At 31.7% G+C, this 14,664-nt stretch overlaps 3 protein-coding genes across 3 annotated transcripts; all 3 read left to right on the forward strand.

Annotated features, from left to right (window-relative positions):
* The first annotated feature begins 213 nt into the window (after positions 1-213).
* On the forward strand, positions 214-3,438 carry LOC119986836. Its single transcript, XM_038831531.1, has 9 exons — positions 214-217; positions 650-702; positions 996-1,160; positions 1,260-1,352; positions 1,438-1,650; positions 2,311-2,469; positions 2,618-2,671; positions 2,868-3,005; positions 3,067-3,438. The coding sequence occupies exons 1-9, from the start codon at positions 214-216 to the stop codon at positions 3,436-3,438; spliced, it is 1,251 nt and encodes a 416-aa protein (XP_038687459.1).
* Positions 3,439-5,060: 1,622 nt separating this feature from the next.
* Positions 5,061-7,622, forward strand: LOC119986837 (uncharacterized RING finger protein P32A8.03c-like). Its single transcript, XM_038831532.1, has 3 exons — positions 5,061-5,128; positions 6,174-6,238; positions 7,363-7,622. Exons 1-3 carry the CDS (start codon positions 5,061-5,063, stop codon positions 7,620-7,622), a joined length of 393 nt encoding a protein of 130 aa, XP_038687460.1.
* Positions 7,623-12,257: 4,635 nt separating this feature from the next.
* Positions 12,258-14,123, forward strand: LOC119986838. The gene is made up of 6 exons (XM_038831533.1): positions 12,258-12,386; positions 12,699-12,911; positions 13,054-13,212; positions 13,361-13,414; positions 13,544-13,681; positions 13,752-14,123. The coding sequence occupies exons 1-6, from the start codon at positions 12,258-12,260 to the stop codon at positions 14,121-14,123; spliced, it is 1,065 nt and encodes a 354-aa protein (XP_038687461.1).
* The last annotated feature ends 541 nt before the right edge of the window (positions 14,124-14,664 follow it).

Raw genomic sequence — 14,664 nt, forward strand, 5'->3', positions numbered from 1 at the left:
TCTATCATTAACAAAAATTCTCCTATGTGGACCAAAATTCAATGGTTGTAATAAACGACAACATAAGTGAAGGCCACACATTTATTGTGGGACCCACTACATCTATGGCTGAAAAAAAAAAAAGTTCACAAAGTTGGTCCACACTTTTGGTACACATAGGAGAATTCCTGCTATCATTAAAAAGTAAAAAAGAAAGATTAGTTATTTAACATGATGGGTATTTTGATTATTGTCAAAAAAAGAAGAAGCACGTAATTTGATTACTTATCTCCTTCTTGCAGTATGTAATAATTAAATTACCAAAAATATAAATATTCTCGATATATGTAAATTAGTTGACAAAAAAAAAGAGAAGGAACTAATTTGATTACTTATCTCATTTTTTATATAATTTTCTTGCAGTCGGTAATAAATTAATTACCAAAAATATAAATATTCTTCATATCTTTAAATTAAGAAATATATCAAAAATATTTTTGGAAATATTTTAATTTTCCTTCTTAAAAGAAAAAAAAATCCAAAACGGGAAACAAAACAAATACAAAGCATAACGGTGATTTTACCCCTTAATGAAATTAAGAATTTATGTATAAAATGAACAGTATTTCATAAGTTTATCAATCATCACAAAATTTGATTTTCTTTGCAGGTTTCGAACTTTCATCCATGTCTCCTTATGATAATCTAATTTTCAGTCTGCTTGTTTCATGATGTGTGATCATTATTTCAAAATATGTGATTAATTCTCTCTGTTTTTTCCTTTTACTTTTTTTTTTTTTTTTTTTTTTTTTTTTTTTTTTTTTTTTTTTTTTTTTTTTTTTTTTTTTTTTTTTTTTTTGATTAACGTGGGTGTCCGGGCCAGCTTACGCGCACCTCGACTAATCCCACGGGCCCTGGAATTAAAGACCATGTAAGACCCCAGTGGCCCTTTGCGGCGCTCGAACCTTGGACCTGTCAGTGTAACTGTCCAGTCCTTTTACTTTTTACTTGTATAGGGTGGTAATATGATGGCCGAAAGGGTTACAATATTGTTACTGTTTGTGTGTTGTTCTTCCAAGCTTTATATTGGAATTGGAGCATACGAATTATCGAAAGAAGAAGATCTTGAATTGGAGGAGCAACTCAAGCTTTTAAATAAGCCAGCTATCACAACTATTGAGGTAAAAATATTTTCTTATAAATGGTATATACATCCTCGACTATGAAATAATCTATGAGTGCGTTATTTTGAGTTTTATCAATATGTAATTGTATTGCAGACAATATATGGAGAAAAATATGATTGTGTGGACTTTTATAAACAACCCGCATTCGATCATCCGGCATTAAAGAATCATAATTTCCATCCTGAGGTGTGTTTTCTATTGTCGTTTTATTGATGAAGTGAAGTCAAAATTTTAATATATATATTCTGAATTTGAATTATTAGTGTTGCAGATGATACCAAACTCATATCCTGAAGGGAGGATGTACAAAAATTCCTCAACAAATAATCGATCAAAAAGTTTGTGGGTTAACGGTGAAGGATGTCCTGTTGGTACTGTTCCTATTAAGAAAACAACAAAAGAAGATCTCATCAATGCCAAATTGGCTTCAAAAATATATGATAAACAATATAACCCTCTCACACAGCAAGAACCAGGAACCCATGTGAGTGAATTTCTATCTCCAAATAATAGTTTGTGTATTTGTCTCCCAAATTTTCAGAGTGATTATACTATTCCCAAATCTATTCTATGATATAATTTTGAGTCTTAGGCTTTATTAATAATAATTAAATTTTAGGAAATTCATAATTTTCCGGTGTTTAATACAAGAAGTTTTTCCTTGTACGTTTTCTTACTTTTATATTATAAGACTAACAATTTTCCATAAAAAGGTATGAATTTTCCTATAATTTAGAAATGTGATTTTATATTTTTTGGCACAAGCATATTTTAGTGACAATAATCTATTGATTAAATGAAAGATAATTATATCTTGTATAGTTATATATGCATTAATTCCCATTAAACGCATAAAAATAACCCTCTCTTCATTTATGTTATATGTTTAAATACTTATAAATTAAAAGATAATATCCATGAGATATATTAATGTTATAAATCATTATCTTTTATAAATGTTGGTGTGTGTATATATACATATATCTTTGTGAGTGTGGGTGTCTACTATGAATAAGAGTATAAGACTAAACATTTATGGTGCAATTGAAGCATATCATTGTTACAAACAGTTTCCAAATTAAATTAAGTATAGCTCATTACCTCTTATTTGTTCCTAAAATATATGTCTTGCTCTAAATTTTAGTATGCTATATTACACACAAATTATGGTACCGGAAGGAAATTTAATGGAGGTGGAATGGAAACAGCCACATATAACCCACGACCAGTCACTGGCTCTCAATACAGCTCTTCTCAAGTAAAGATTGTGAATGGTCGAGATAGTATAGAAGTTGGATGGACGGTAAATTTTTAATTACCTTTACATGATGATTGATTTCTTACCTAAATTCCATCTAGTATAGAAAGTCACTTTAAAGCGATTGAGAAAGTAAAGAGAAGCCTATCAAAAATATCGATTTTACTAATTTATTCTCTCATCATTCCTTTAGGTGAATCCTACTCTATATAAGGATGATCGTGTTAGACTTTTTATTTACACAAATGTAAGTAATATATTATTTTTCTTAATATAACATTTTCATTCTTATATATACTTGTGTGTGTGTATATATATATATATATATATATATATATATATATATATATATATATATATATATATATATATATATATAATTCTCCTCTTCAATATGTTCTAAATTTTACTAGTCATTTCTTTGTTTTTGGTTTGATCTATAGGCAGGTGCATCGCGTTGTTTCAATACGCATTGCCCTGGATTTATAATCGTTCGAACAGATGTGCCAATCGATCAGATTCTTGATCCAATTTCTCAAAGGGGGAAAAAATTATACGGACAAACACTTCTAATTTATCGGGTAAATAATACATCTTTATATGTTTCATGTCTATTCAATTCTAATTCAACTTTTACCACAGGATTCACCAAGTGGGAATTGGTGGCTTGAGCTTGACCGAGCACAAACTAAAGTTGGATTTTGGCCGAAAAGTATTTTTACTGGGTTGACAGACTTAGCTACCTATATAGAATGGGGAGGAAAAGTATATGGTCCTCACTTAGCTCCGAGTCCACCAATGGGTACTGGGTTTAAGTTGGAAGTAAACTTATTTTGGGATGCTTTTTGCAGATTGATTGTTACTGTAAATGAAACTTATCAAATTATTGATGCTACAGAGACATCAACCTATGCTGACATCGAACAATATCAAGCAATAGATATGGGCTTTTATAATCCTACTTATCGTCATTTAATGTTATATGGGGGTCCTGGTGGGTATATTGGAAAATAAGATATCAATGATTTGTATCTATAAATCTAGAACGTTCTCGTTGAAATTTATTAAATAAAATGGTTATCTTATGCTTTGCACCTTATTTGAATGTTTGGACAAGGTATCATTATGTTTTATTTTTCAAGGTAGAGTTTTATTTACATCATTTAAACCACCCTTTAGAATTTGTAACAGGTTCAAATCATACCACAATTTAAAGAGAAAAATGTGGGATGATTGAAGATTGTGACAAAGTCTATTCTCTTATATAACAAGGCAGACGTGTGCATCAACAAAAACAAGAACAAATTTTGAAAAGCTTGAGCCTTGAGCCTTGTCTCTCTCTTTTTCTTATTCTCATTCTCCTACAAGCTACTATACTTTGAGTCCTTGATTTCTGCATGACCTACACCAAAGTGTGTATTTATCCCAAGTATAGGGTATCGGCAAATAATAAAACCGGTTAGTCCAGTATCATATCCGCAAGGAAGCAATGCAAATTTGGTGGTGAATGATATGCAAACAACTCGCTAACACTAATAAACGCAATGAATGGCAAATAAAAAGAAGTAAATGAAATGAGTCGAATGACTCGGTACCATAGGTAATTCGTAACCAAAGTAAGCAATAATTGGATTTAAAACAATTAATTAAAAATCTAGTCTCTAATCCGTCTTGGTGGCTACTCAGTTCTCATACTAAATGTATCATTGCAAACACGCACAACCATACATGAATGCATTGTGCGATACTATTAACTATGCATATGCAAAGGAAATTGGGCATGAAGACTTCGATTCTTACATGGAGACCATCGGGCCTCTTGATCTACAATGAACGCAAAGGGGTAGACACCTATTCTTATGGATTAATGTTCCCCCTTAGGGCTCGGCTTTGCTAGCACTCTAGTTTCACACTCAAAGACCATTTAACCATAACTCTACCATACATATTCCATAAAATTCCACAAAATCTCATCATCAATACACACAATTAATAGCTATGCAATAAAAACTCAATCAATTGGGAAAATCATGCATTGGACATTAACAATTCCTATTCAAGCATATTAAATTGAATCCCTAGACTATACAATCCAAAAACACAATAAACATGCTATTCTCATGCACCCAAATACACAACTATCACAAAATCGAAAGAGAGATCGAAGCTACGACTCTTTATACATACTTTGAGCAATCGAAACCTCGCACCCACCGTTCGCGACTATAAACTAGAAAAGAGACTTAGCCACTCATCATAATGAAGATAAACATCAATTTTATAGAAGAAAAACCAATGTTTACAATCAAAATCACAAGAACTAAGCAAAACCTAGAGAGAGAAAGATAAGGAGGCACAATGTTGTAGAATGCAATGAATGAGGTGGAAACCCAAATCTTAGGTTTTCCCTCTTTTTACAATAGAAAATACCTAATTACCCTTACATTATCAATCCCCATTGGTTACAATTAAGAAATACCCGAAAAACCGTTCAAAAATATGTGTCGCAGCTGCTGGTTCGCGACGAGGTGTCCGAAGAGCTTTTTAATGTGTTCGGACACCTGAGCTTCATCAAATCTTCATCATAGGCTTTGTTTCATTTTTCAAAAGAGGTGTCCCGACACCTCACTGCAAAAATGCCAATAAAGGTCTTCAAAGTTGTCCGAATTAGGTTCGATTCCTACAAAATCAAGAAGAAACATTTGTAAGTGTAAAACTAAGCTAAAATACAATAAAATACATTAGCTAAATGCTATAATATCTTAATTAAAGGACATTGAAACCTCAAAATAGAGGTCCAATCACTACACTCGTGAGAATAATAGCATCACTACTGATTTTCTTTAAAGCTCTTCGTATCACTATCCTACCCATGAGCTTACTATCTTGAGAATTCTCAAAATACTTGAATGGACCATTGTTTTTCATTGCAAACCCTTTGTGAGTATTTTCCTTGTGAGTTGCGAAACATTTTGTGGTTTAGATTTAAAACCATGTTTGTAAAAGTTAGGAGGTGACTTGTTGAAAAACCTCTAAGTTTGATGATTTACTCCGGAAAGACCATCGTGTTCCTTAATAGATTAAAAGCCTAAACAGGGTGCTTAGGGAGTGGACGTAGGAGAGTGCTCTGAACCACTATAAAAATTGATTGTGTGCTTTACTTTCTGTATTTGCATATTGTTGATTGCTTTGCATGTTTTGATTAAGTTTATTCCTTAAATTTTTGTCTTGATTTCAAAACATTACAAAAAGTTTTTCTTAGCACTCTATACTTGAACCACACGGCTGTATACCATTATCTTGTGTTACATATATTATTCTACTGGTTATATAATACTTGTTCATCATCTTGATAGAATCTAAATTTGTGGTACTACATAGTTGTCTACACTTGACTATCCTTGTTGTGCTTGAATTTACTTGGATAAACTAGAATCACAAATAGTTTGAATCTGAAAAGGATACAAGGTTAGAGACCACATATTGTGTGTTTTGTCTTTTTGTGTGACGATTCTTTATTAGAGGATTCCTAATAGGAATTTGATGATACAATTTAACCCCACTCTTGTGTGACCTAGATCATTCAAAACTGCAATGCTATGCTCATTTATTGGCTTTCGTTGTATTTCGTAGTTTGTTCACTTGACTATATGTCCTATAGATATATCTAAGCTATTATCGGATACTTACCTTTACTGAGCTTTTTAGCTCATCCCTTCTTTCGTTTTCCCATTTCTCATGTGAGATAGATTAGGATTATCAACACCCTGCAGTGCAATACGAGAGCCCAGATACTTGAAACCTGGTGTTATGGGTAGTTACGTTGGATTTAATTTGTACTTCCGCATGTTTATTTTCCTTTAAACATTTATATTTATATTTGTCTTAGATATTGATCGTAAACCTTTTTGGTTTTTTGTTTGTAATAATTGCATACTTGGATTATTGCGTGATCATTTTGTGGCTTGAGATTAATTTGGTCCTTTTTGATGAGCTTTTATTGGGATGGGGAGTTAAATAATATTCTATATGCTATATTTATTGGAAATATTCAAAAATTACAGTGATAGTTTTCTATTAATTTAAATGATTTTCTAGTTGAATTGATTTTTCTTGCTATCCATAATTATTAAATCACAAAAATATTTCAAAACATTTTTAAACAGTGTTAAATTAAATTCCTAATAAACTTTCTTCATAAAAAAGAAAAAAAATTTAAGATAGATTTGAGGATTTTGGTTCTGTCATTAAATCATAGAAAAATATTCAAAAAACTATCAAGCATAATTGGTGTTATTTTTACTTTTGACTTATGATTCTATCATTAAATCGTAAAAAAAGAAAGATTAATTATTTAGCATAATGGGTGTATTGACTATTGTAAAAAAAAGCACCCTGATTACTTATCTCCTTTGTAATATATTTTGTTGCAGTTTGTAATAATTAAATTACCAAAAATATAAATATTCCCGATAAATGTAAATTATTTGTCAAAAAAAAAGAAGCAACTAATTTGATTACTTATCTTCTTTTTATTATAATTTTTCAGTAATAATTAAATTACCAAAAATATAAGTATTAATCTCCATATATTTAAATTAAGAAATATATCAAAAAAACATTTTTGAACATATTTTAATTGTCCTTCTTAAAAGAAAGAAATAAATCAAAAATATAAGTATTAATCTCGATATATTTAAATCAAGAAATATATCAAAAGAACATTTTTGAACATATTTTAATTGTCCTTTTTAAAAGAAAGAAATAAATAAAAAAATATAAGTATTAATCTCGATATATTTAAATTAAGAAATATATCAAAAAAACATTTTTGAACATATTTTAATTGTCCTTCTTAAAAGAAAGAAAGAAATACCATTTATTTTATAGCTTTTGCGTATTATTTTTATTGTTGCTTGACACACACGGCACATGCAGCCCCTGCCACCGAGGTAGAGTTAGCACGACATGTTTCGCCACTACTTCGCATTCCTTTTGATCCTACTGGCATGTACATTGACTCCTCCGAGTGTCCCATATGCCTAGGATCCTTTGTAGTGGGAGAGGACGTAGTGCGCCTCTCTTGTGGTCATATCTTCCACCACGAGTGTGTGGAGCGTTGGCAAAGGAGGTCAGGCACATGTCCTGTATGTCGCCGACCTCATATAAAGGTTGCGCTCGAAGTTTCTGATTTTTAGGAACTTCAAAAAAGAAGTTTGAAATTGTAATAATATCAATTGTATTAAACTATGTATTTATAATGATTGAAATTTTAATTTAATATTCAATTATTTTTTTTTTTTTTTGAGCTCGAGTGCATGTAGTTTGTCGAAACCTTTGTTCGGTTACATACATTTCATTGGGGTACATAATTACTTTTTCTGTTCTTTTTTTGGTTTGGGTAAATAAAGAAGGTTCTGGGCTTATAAAATTGGTAAATCTTTTGTACCATCAACAGTTTTATAAGTTTCATTTACAGTAACAATCAGTTTACAAAGTCAATATTAATAATTTTTAAGGAGAAATGAAGGAGTGTATGGACAATCAATATTAATAGTTTCAAATTTCTTTTATTGGCCTACATGTAATTTCACATTTTTGTTTTTTAAGTTTTTCTTCGCCACATAATTAATAGTCAACTTTCAGCAAGGTCGGCAGTTTGCCACATCGGAGTTGACTACAAGGAAATTAGGGTATAAGACATAGGGGTATATAATTATTTGGGTGATAACTTAGTTGGTGAATTTCTCTGGGAGTCATGTCGTATGGACTCGGGAGATCCTGAGTTTGATTCCTACTAAGAACAATATCTTTGTGACAACTTACTGGGTTTTGGCCCACCAACTTACCTTGTTTGTTGGGCCTTGACCCAATTTACTCTATCGCAGGTGGGAAACTTTTGTACTTGCGAGCCTAACGGCTTAAGTTTAGGCCTATATCGAATATTTAAATGATAAACTTATATGATGTCGTTCCCGAAAGAGTATATTTTAAAGTTTAAGGATCAAAGAAGACAAAATTTGATGAATAAAAACGAGAATATTTGCAAAAAAAAAAATGATATCTTGTACGAACATTCAAATAACTGTTTTATTTAAAAGGCACTTTGGATTTACAGATACATGTCAATTGATATCTTATTTCATCTCATTGATACCTTATTTTTCAATCTTCCATTATCCTAAGAATGTGTTTGGATTGAGGGATTTGAAGGGAAGAGAAGGGAATGGAAATGGAGCTTCCTTCCAATTCCCTTGTTTGGATAGTTTACAAAAATTAAGGGGAGTGATTTGGAAGAAATTGGAGAGAAGATTTCATTAGATTTTTGTCTAAATTCTTTCTCCCAAAATGGAGTCATTTGGAGGGAAGAGATGACTTATTAAATTATTTATATATTAAATACTTATTTTACCCTTGTACATAACACTCTAACATAAAAAGAAAGGATAAATTAGTAAATTAAATTAATTTTCTTTCCTTTCTTTTCTTATATATTCAAACATGATAGAGAAAAAATTATTATTCCTTCCATTCTCTCCCCTTCCCTCCAAATCCCTCAATCCAAACACACTCTAAAAGTCAATATAGTTTCCTGCCTCTCTTATATACCAATCCCACTCATATTTTTTAGGTTTTACTGAACTTTGTTTTACTATTTTTTCCCTCTCCGACTACATTCTTCTCTCTCCTCATCTATCTCTAACTTTTTCCTTCTCTCTTCAGTTTTCTTGATCACTCTCCAGCTTTATTGTTCTCTCTCCTCACATCTCTCTTCACCCGAGCTCACCTCTATTTAAATGGTATATTTGTCATCTGATCACCGTTATTGACGCAGCTGGTCTCAAAATAACCACAAAGAGATGAGGAACAAAACCTAGCAAATCCCAATGAGTTTCGTTCACTATAGTTGCAGGAAATCATGATCAAAAGTCCGTGGTCACCGCGAGAGAAATCGTCATATCAGCACAATCCAACCACCTTTGGAGGAAACGGACACCACCAATGGACTTACCTCGACAAGGAGTATCTAACCGACCTTTTGTTTACTTTTTGCATATATTCTAAGGGGAATGCCAAGGAAACGACATAGCCACTCCAAGTTGGTCAAGGTCATGTGGTGGTTCGTACACTCAAGAAAAGAAGAAAGTATAAGACCTTGATATTGAAGAGCTTGGTTACTTTTTAAACACCCTTGATGTCATGCTTTGTATGCTCATATGATCTAAATTAAATTTGCATAGATATAAACCTAGAAGCATGCTCGGATTATTTACAAAAATTAAAACTTGATCTTGTTTGTTTCTTTAACATGTTAAAATATTATTTATAATCAAATAAATTTTTAGACACGTGCTAGACAATAAACTAGGCTTGGCCGTGGGGTATACTAAGATTGTAGTTTGATTTGTACTTTTGCTAAGACGTTCTTAAAATACTTCTGCTAAACTTAATTATTGATTTCCACAACCAACAATAGTCATTATTGAGTATTATTAGCTTTTGCCATCTCTTTTCGTTAGAACTGCTATGCTCATTTATTGACTTTAGTTATATTTCATAGTTTGTTCACTTGGTTATCTGTCCTATAGATGTCCAAGCTATTATCGGTTACTTACTCTTATTGAGTTTTTTTGCTCATCCCTCCTTTTATTTTCCCATTTTTTATAGGTGAGATAGATTAGGGTGATTATCAGCCTGCGGCGTGATCACGAGAGCTCGGATACTTGAAACCTGGTGTTATGAAATATGAATAGTTGCGTTAGGTTTAATTTGCACTTCTACATGTTCGTTTTCCTTTAAAGACGTATATTTACATTTGTCTTATATATTGATAGTACACATTTTTTGTCTTCGTTTTTAATAATTGCATACTTGGATGGATCATTTTATGGCTTGAGGTTAATTTGATCCTTTTTGACAATCTCATGTTGGGACGGGGAGTTACATAATATTCTATATGTTATATTTATTGGAAATATTCAAAAATTATAGTGATTGTTTTCTAATGATGTCGTAAATAGAACTGATCTATATATGAATCAGTCAGTTCAGACCGAGTTGTAATAGCTGAATTCCACTTTATTGGTGGGTATTTCCTTCCCTTCCTTCCTACAGGGAGTAAGCGTATGCTACAGTAGGACCCCAAGGGTATGCTCTGGGGACCTTCATACGTTCAAGTCAGTGTTGAACTGAGCTAGGGAGGATGACTCGTTGTTCGGAGCTATGCCTCTTGCTCCGTAAGTAATTTAAAGTGCAGGAGTTAGAACATTTACCTGGTGGCGAAGGTCCCCTTTTATATGAGTTGAAGTGTCCATGTTGTAGTAGGAGTAGGACTCTTCTCTTATTGACTTTCGGAGGGTTTATTCCATCCTTTACCCTTGTCAAAGGGAGTCAAACTTTGCCAGGACTCGAGTTGGATTCCTATTGGAATTCTTAGCTGTTGAATCTGTACATACATATCTCGATTGGTTAAGTTCATTTTACCTCAGTCAGATGGACTGAACAACCTTAGTAAGGTGAGGTAAACCTACCTCTGTCGGATGGACAGAACCACCTTGATCGGGCCGGTAAGGTAAATCTACCTTGACCGGATGGACAGAACCACCTCAGTCAGGTGAGGTAAACCTACCTAGGTTGGACAGTGAAAGGTTCGTCAGTCGGTATTGACTCGTCCTGGTGGTGGGGTGTGAATTCTTTCTCCATCGGTGTTGAGGTGAGTATTTCAATTGGCATCGAGGTACTTGATCTTTTTGAACCTAGTATGCATGAGCATGTCACGTGGCTATTTTTAATTGGTGAGGATATTTTGGTAATATCATTTTCTATTTCAAGTGATTCTCTAGCTGAATTGATATTTCTTGCTATCCACAATCATTAAATTACAAAACTATGTCAAAACATTTTTGAACATTTTTTAATATTGAACTTCCTAGAAAAATTAGCTTCATAAAAAAAAAATTTAAGACTATATGAGGATTTTGGTTCTATCGTTAAATCATAGAAAAATATTCAACAAACTATCAAGCATAATTGGTGTTTTTAACTGATTGAAGGATTTTTTTTACTTTTGAGTTTTGATTCTTCCTTTAAATAAAAAAAAGATAATGCTATAGACCCTTAAAATATGACATCCAAAAAGACCACCAAATCTAAATCTAAAAACACACATATAAGACCCACTTCGTATCCAACACTCCACATTAATTAGGGGTCTTTTGGGTCACTTTTTAGGGGTCTCAAGTATTATCGAAAAAAGAAATATTAATTATTTAGCATATTGAGTGTTTTGAGTACTTTGTCAAAAAAAAATCAGCACCTAATTTAATTACTTATTTCCTTTTTAATATAATTTTTTTGCAATCTGAAATAATTATATTACCAAAAATATAAATATTGTTGATATAAGTAAATTAAGTAATAAAATTTTCTTGCTGTCTGAAATAATTAAATTACCAAAAATATAATTATTCTCGATATATATATATGTATGTATATATAAATTAAGAAATATTTTGTACATATTTTAATTGTCATTCTTAGAAGAAAAAAATCCAAAAGAATAACGTACGATTTTACCCAATTGTCTTAGTTGACTAACTAAATAATTTTCCTAAAATGAAATTAAGAATTTATGTATAAAATACACAGTTTTCATGAGTTTATTAGTCATCACAATATTTGATTTCTTAGGCAGGTAAGAAACTTTCATCTATGTACCCAATGATAATGTAATTTTCAGTCTACTTGTTTCATTATGTGTGATTATTGATTCAAAATATGTGATCAATTCTCCCTCTTTTTCCTCTTAATTTTTGCATGTAAAGGGCAATATGATGGCCGTGAGGGTTACAATATTGTTATTGTTTGTGTGCTGGTTTTCTAAGCTTTATATTGGAATTGGAGCATACAAATTATCAAAAGAAGACGATTTTGAATTGCAGGAGCATGTTACAACTATTGAGGTGCAAATATTTTTTTAGGATTCGACTATAAATAGTGTGTGTGTGTGTATATATATATATGTCCTAGAATATGAAATACATCTATGACTAAGTAAGTTGTTTGAGTTTTATCAAGATGTAATTTATTGCAGACAATATATGGAGAAAAATATGATTGTGTGGACTTTTATAAAAACAACCAGCATTCGATCATCCAACCTTAAAGAATCATAATTTTCATCCTGAGGTGTGTTTTTTTTTTATTATCGTTTTATTGATGAAATGAATTCAAATTTTAATATATATCTTGAATTAGAATTAATATTGTTGTAGATGAGACCAAGCTCATATCCAGAGGGGAGGACATGCAAAAATTCCTCAACAACTAATCGATCAAAAAGTTTGTGGGCTGACGGTGAAGGATGTCCAGTTGGTACTGTTCCTATCAAGAAAACAACAGAAGAAGATCTCATCAATGCTAAATTGGCTTCAAAAATATATGATAAACAATATAAACCTCTCACACAACAAGAACCGGGCACACATGTGAGTGAATTTATATCTCTATCTAATGGATCGTGCATTAACCATCTAAAAATTAAGAGATTTTATTTTCAACTTAAATTAAGTATATGTATATCTCATTACCTCTTATTTGTTCCTAAAATATATGTCTTTTATGTTGTAGTATGCTATATTACACACAAATTATGGTACCGGAAAGAAATTTAATGGAGGTGGAATGGAAACAGCCACATATAATCCACGACCAGTCACTGGCTCTCAATACAGCTCTTCTCAACTAAAGATTATAAATGGTCGAGATAGCATGGAAGTTGGATGGACGGTAAATATTTTATTATCTTTACATGGTGATTGATTTCTTACCTCAATTCCATCTAGTATTAAAAATCACTTTAAAGTTATTGATAAATTGCAGAGAAGTCTATCAAAAATGTCGGTTTTACTAATTTATTCTTCCATCGTTACTTTAGGTGAATCCTACTCTATATAAAGATGATCGTGTTAGACTTTTTATTTACACAAATGTAAGTAATATGTTATTGGCCTTAATAGAACATTTTCACTCTCACATCAATATATATATATATATTAAACACTCTTTGGTTTGTTATAAATTTTACTTGTCCTTTCCTTGTTTTTGGTTTGATCTATAGGCAGGTACATCACGCTGTTTCAATACACATTGCCCTGGATTTGTAATTGTTCGAACGGATGTTCCTATCGATCAGATTCTCGATCCAATTTCTCAAAGGGGGAAAATATTATATGGTCAAACAGTTCTAATTTATCGGGTAAATAATATAACATATACATATACATATATTTCCTTTCTATTAAATTCTAACTCATTTTTCACCATAGGATTCACCAAGTGGAAATTGGTGGCTTGAGCTTGACCCAGAACAAACTAAAGTTGGATTTTGGCCGAAACATATTTTTACTGGGTTGACAGACTTAGCTACCTCTATAGAATGGGGAGGAAAAGTATATGGTCCTCACTTAGCTCCAAGTCCACCAATGGGTACTGGGTTTAAGTTAGAAGTAAACTTGTTTAAGGATGCTTTTTGCAGACGGATTGTTACTGTAAATGAAACTTATCAAATTATTGATGCTACAGAGAAATCAACCTATGCTGACATCGAACAATATCAAGCTATAGATGTGGGCTTCTATAATCCTACTTATCGTCATTTAATGTTATATGGGGGTCCTGGTGGGTACATTGGAAAATAAGAAATCAATGATATATATTTCTGTAAGTTCAGAATATTCTCGTTGAAATTTATTAAATAAAACAGTTATCTTATAATACTCTAATAATACGGTTACCAATTATATCAAGCCATCAATCCAAATACCAACGAGCAGTGGCTCGGTTGGCAATCGACTGGGTTAGCCATCCGTGTGTCCAATGTTCGATTTCAATGAAATCAAATTTCTCAATGGTATTTCAAAAAAAAAGCCATCAATCCAAATAAATATACAAAATAACAAGTATTAAACTCCAATAGAAATACCTCAAACTGTATATATACAATATGGTCAATTTTATTTACACACCAAAAATTGTTAAGTCTGCACGACAAACTTTCACTTTATAAGTTTACACCAATTTATTATAAGTTTACACCAAATTAATAATGATTAACCTAAAATACCTTTAGCTTAAAATTTTGAGTTTAGAAAGTGAAAAGTTTACACATTCATACAAACCAACAACCTAGCAAGTCCAAAGATCAAACCTACAAACATCAATTTCGGATCCATGTTGCTG

Source organism: Tripterygium wilfordii, chromosome 20 (genome assembly GCF_013401445.1).
Source record: "Tripterygium wilfordii isolate XIE 37 chromosome 20, ASM1340144v1, whole genome shotgun sequence".
Taxonomy (NCBI): Eukaryota; Viridiplantae; Streptophyta; class Magnoliopsida; order Celastrales; family Celastraceae; genus Tripterygium; species Tripterygium wilfordii.

Excerpts from the sequence above, each read along its gene's own strand:
- LOC119986836 (XM_038831531.1), top strand. Across the intron at positions 2,470-2,617 it reads GTATAGAAGTTGGATGGACG|GTGAATCCTACTCTATATAA; the intron begins GTAAATTTTTAA and ends TCATTCCTTTAG. Across the intron at positions 2,672-2,867 it reads GACTTTTTATTTACACAAAT|GCAGGTGCATCGCGTTGTTT; the intron begins GTAAGTAATATA and ends TTTGATCTATAG.
- LOC119986837 (XM_038831532.1), top strand. The coding sequence starts at position 5,061 with ATGCCAATAAAGGTCTTCAAAGTTGTCCGAATTAGGTTCGATTCCTAC. Across the intron at positions 5,129-6,173 it reads AAAATCAAGAAGAAACATTT|ATTAGGATTATCAACACCCT; the intron begins GTAAGTGTAAAA and ends CATGTGAGATAG. Across the intron at positions 6,239-7,362 it reads CTTGAAACCTGGTGTTATGG|CCCCTGCCACCGAGGTAGAG; the intron begins GTAGTTACGTTG and ends CGGCACATGCAG.
- LOC119986838 (XM_038831533.1), top strand. The coding sequence starts at position 12,258 with ATGGCCGTGAGGGTTACAATATTGTTATTGTTTGTGTGCTGGTTTTCT. Across the intron at positions 12,912-13,053 it reads AACAAGAACCGGGCACACAT|TATGCTATATTACACACAAA; the intron begins GTGAGTGAATTT and ends TTTATGTTGTAG. Across the intron at positions 13,682-13,751 it reads AAACAGTTCTAATTTATCGG|GATTCACCAAGTGGAAATTG; the intron begins GTAAATAATATA and ends TTTTCACCATAG.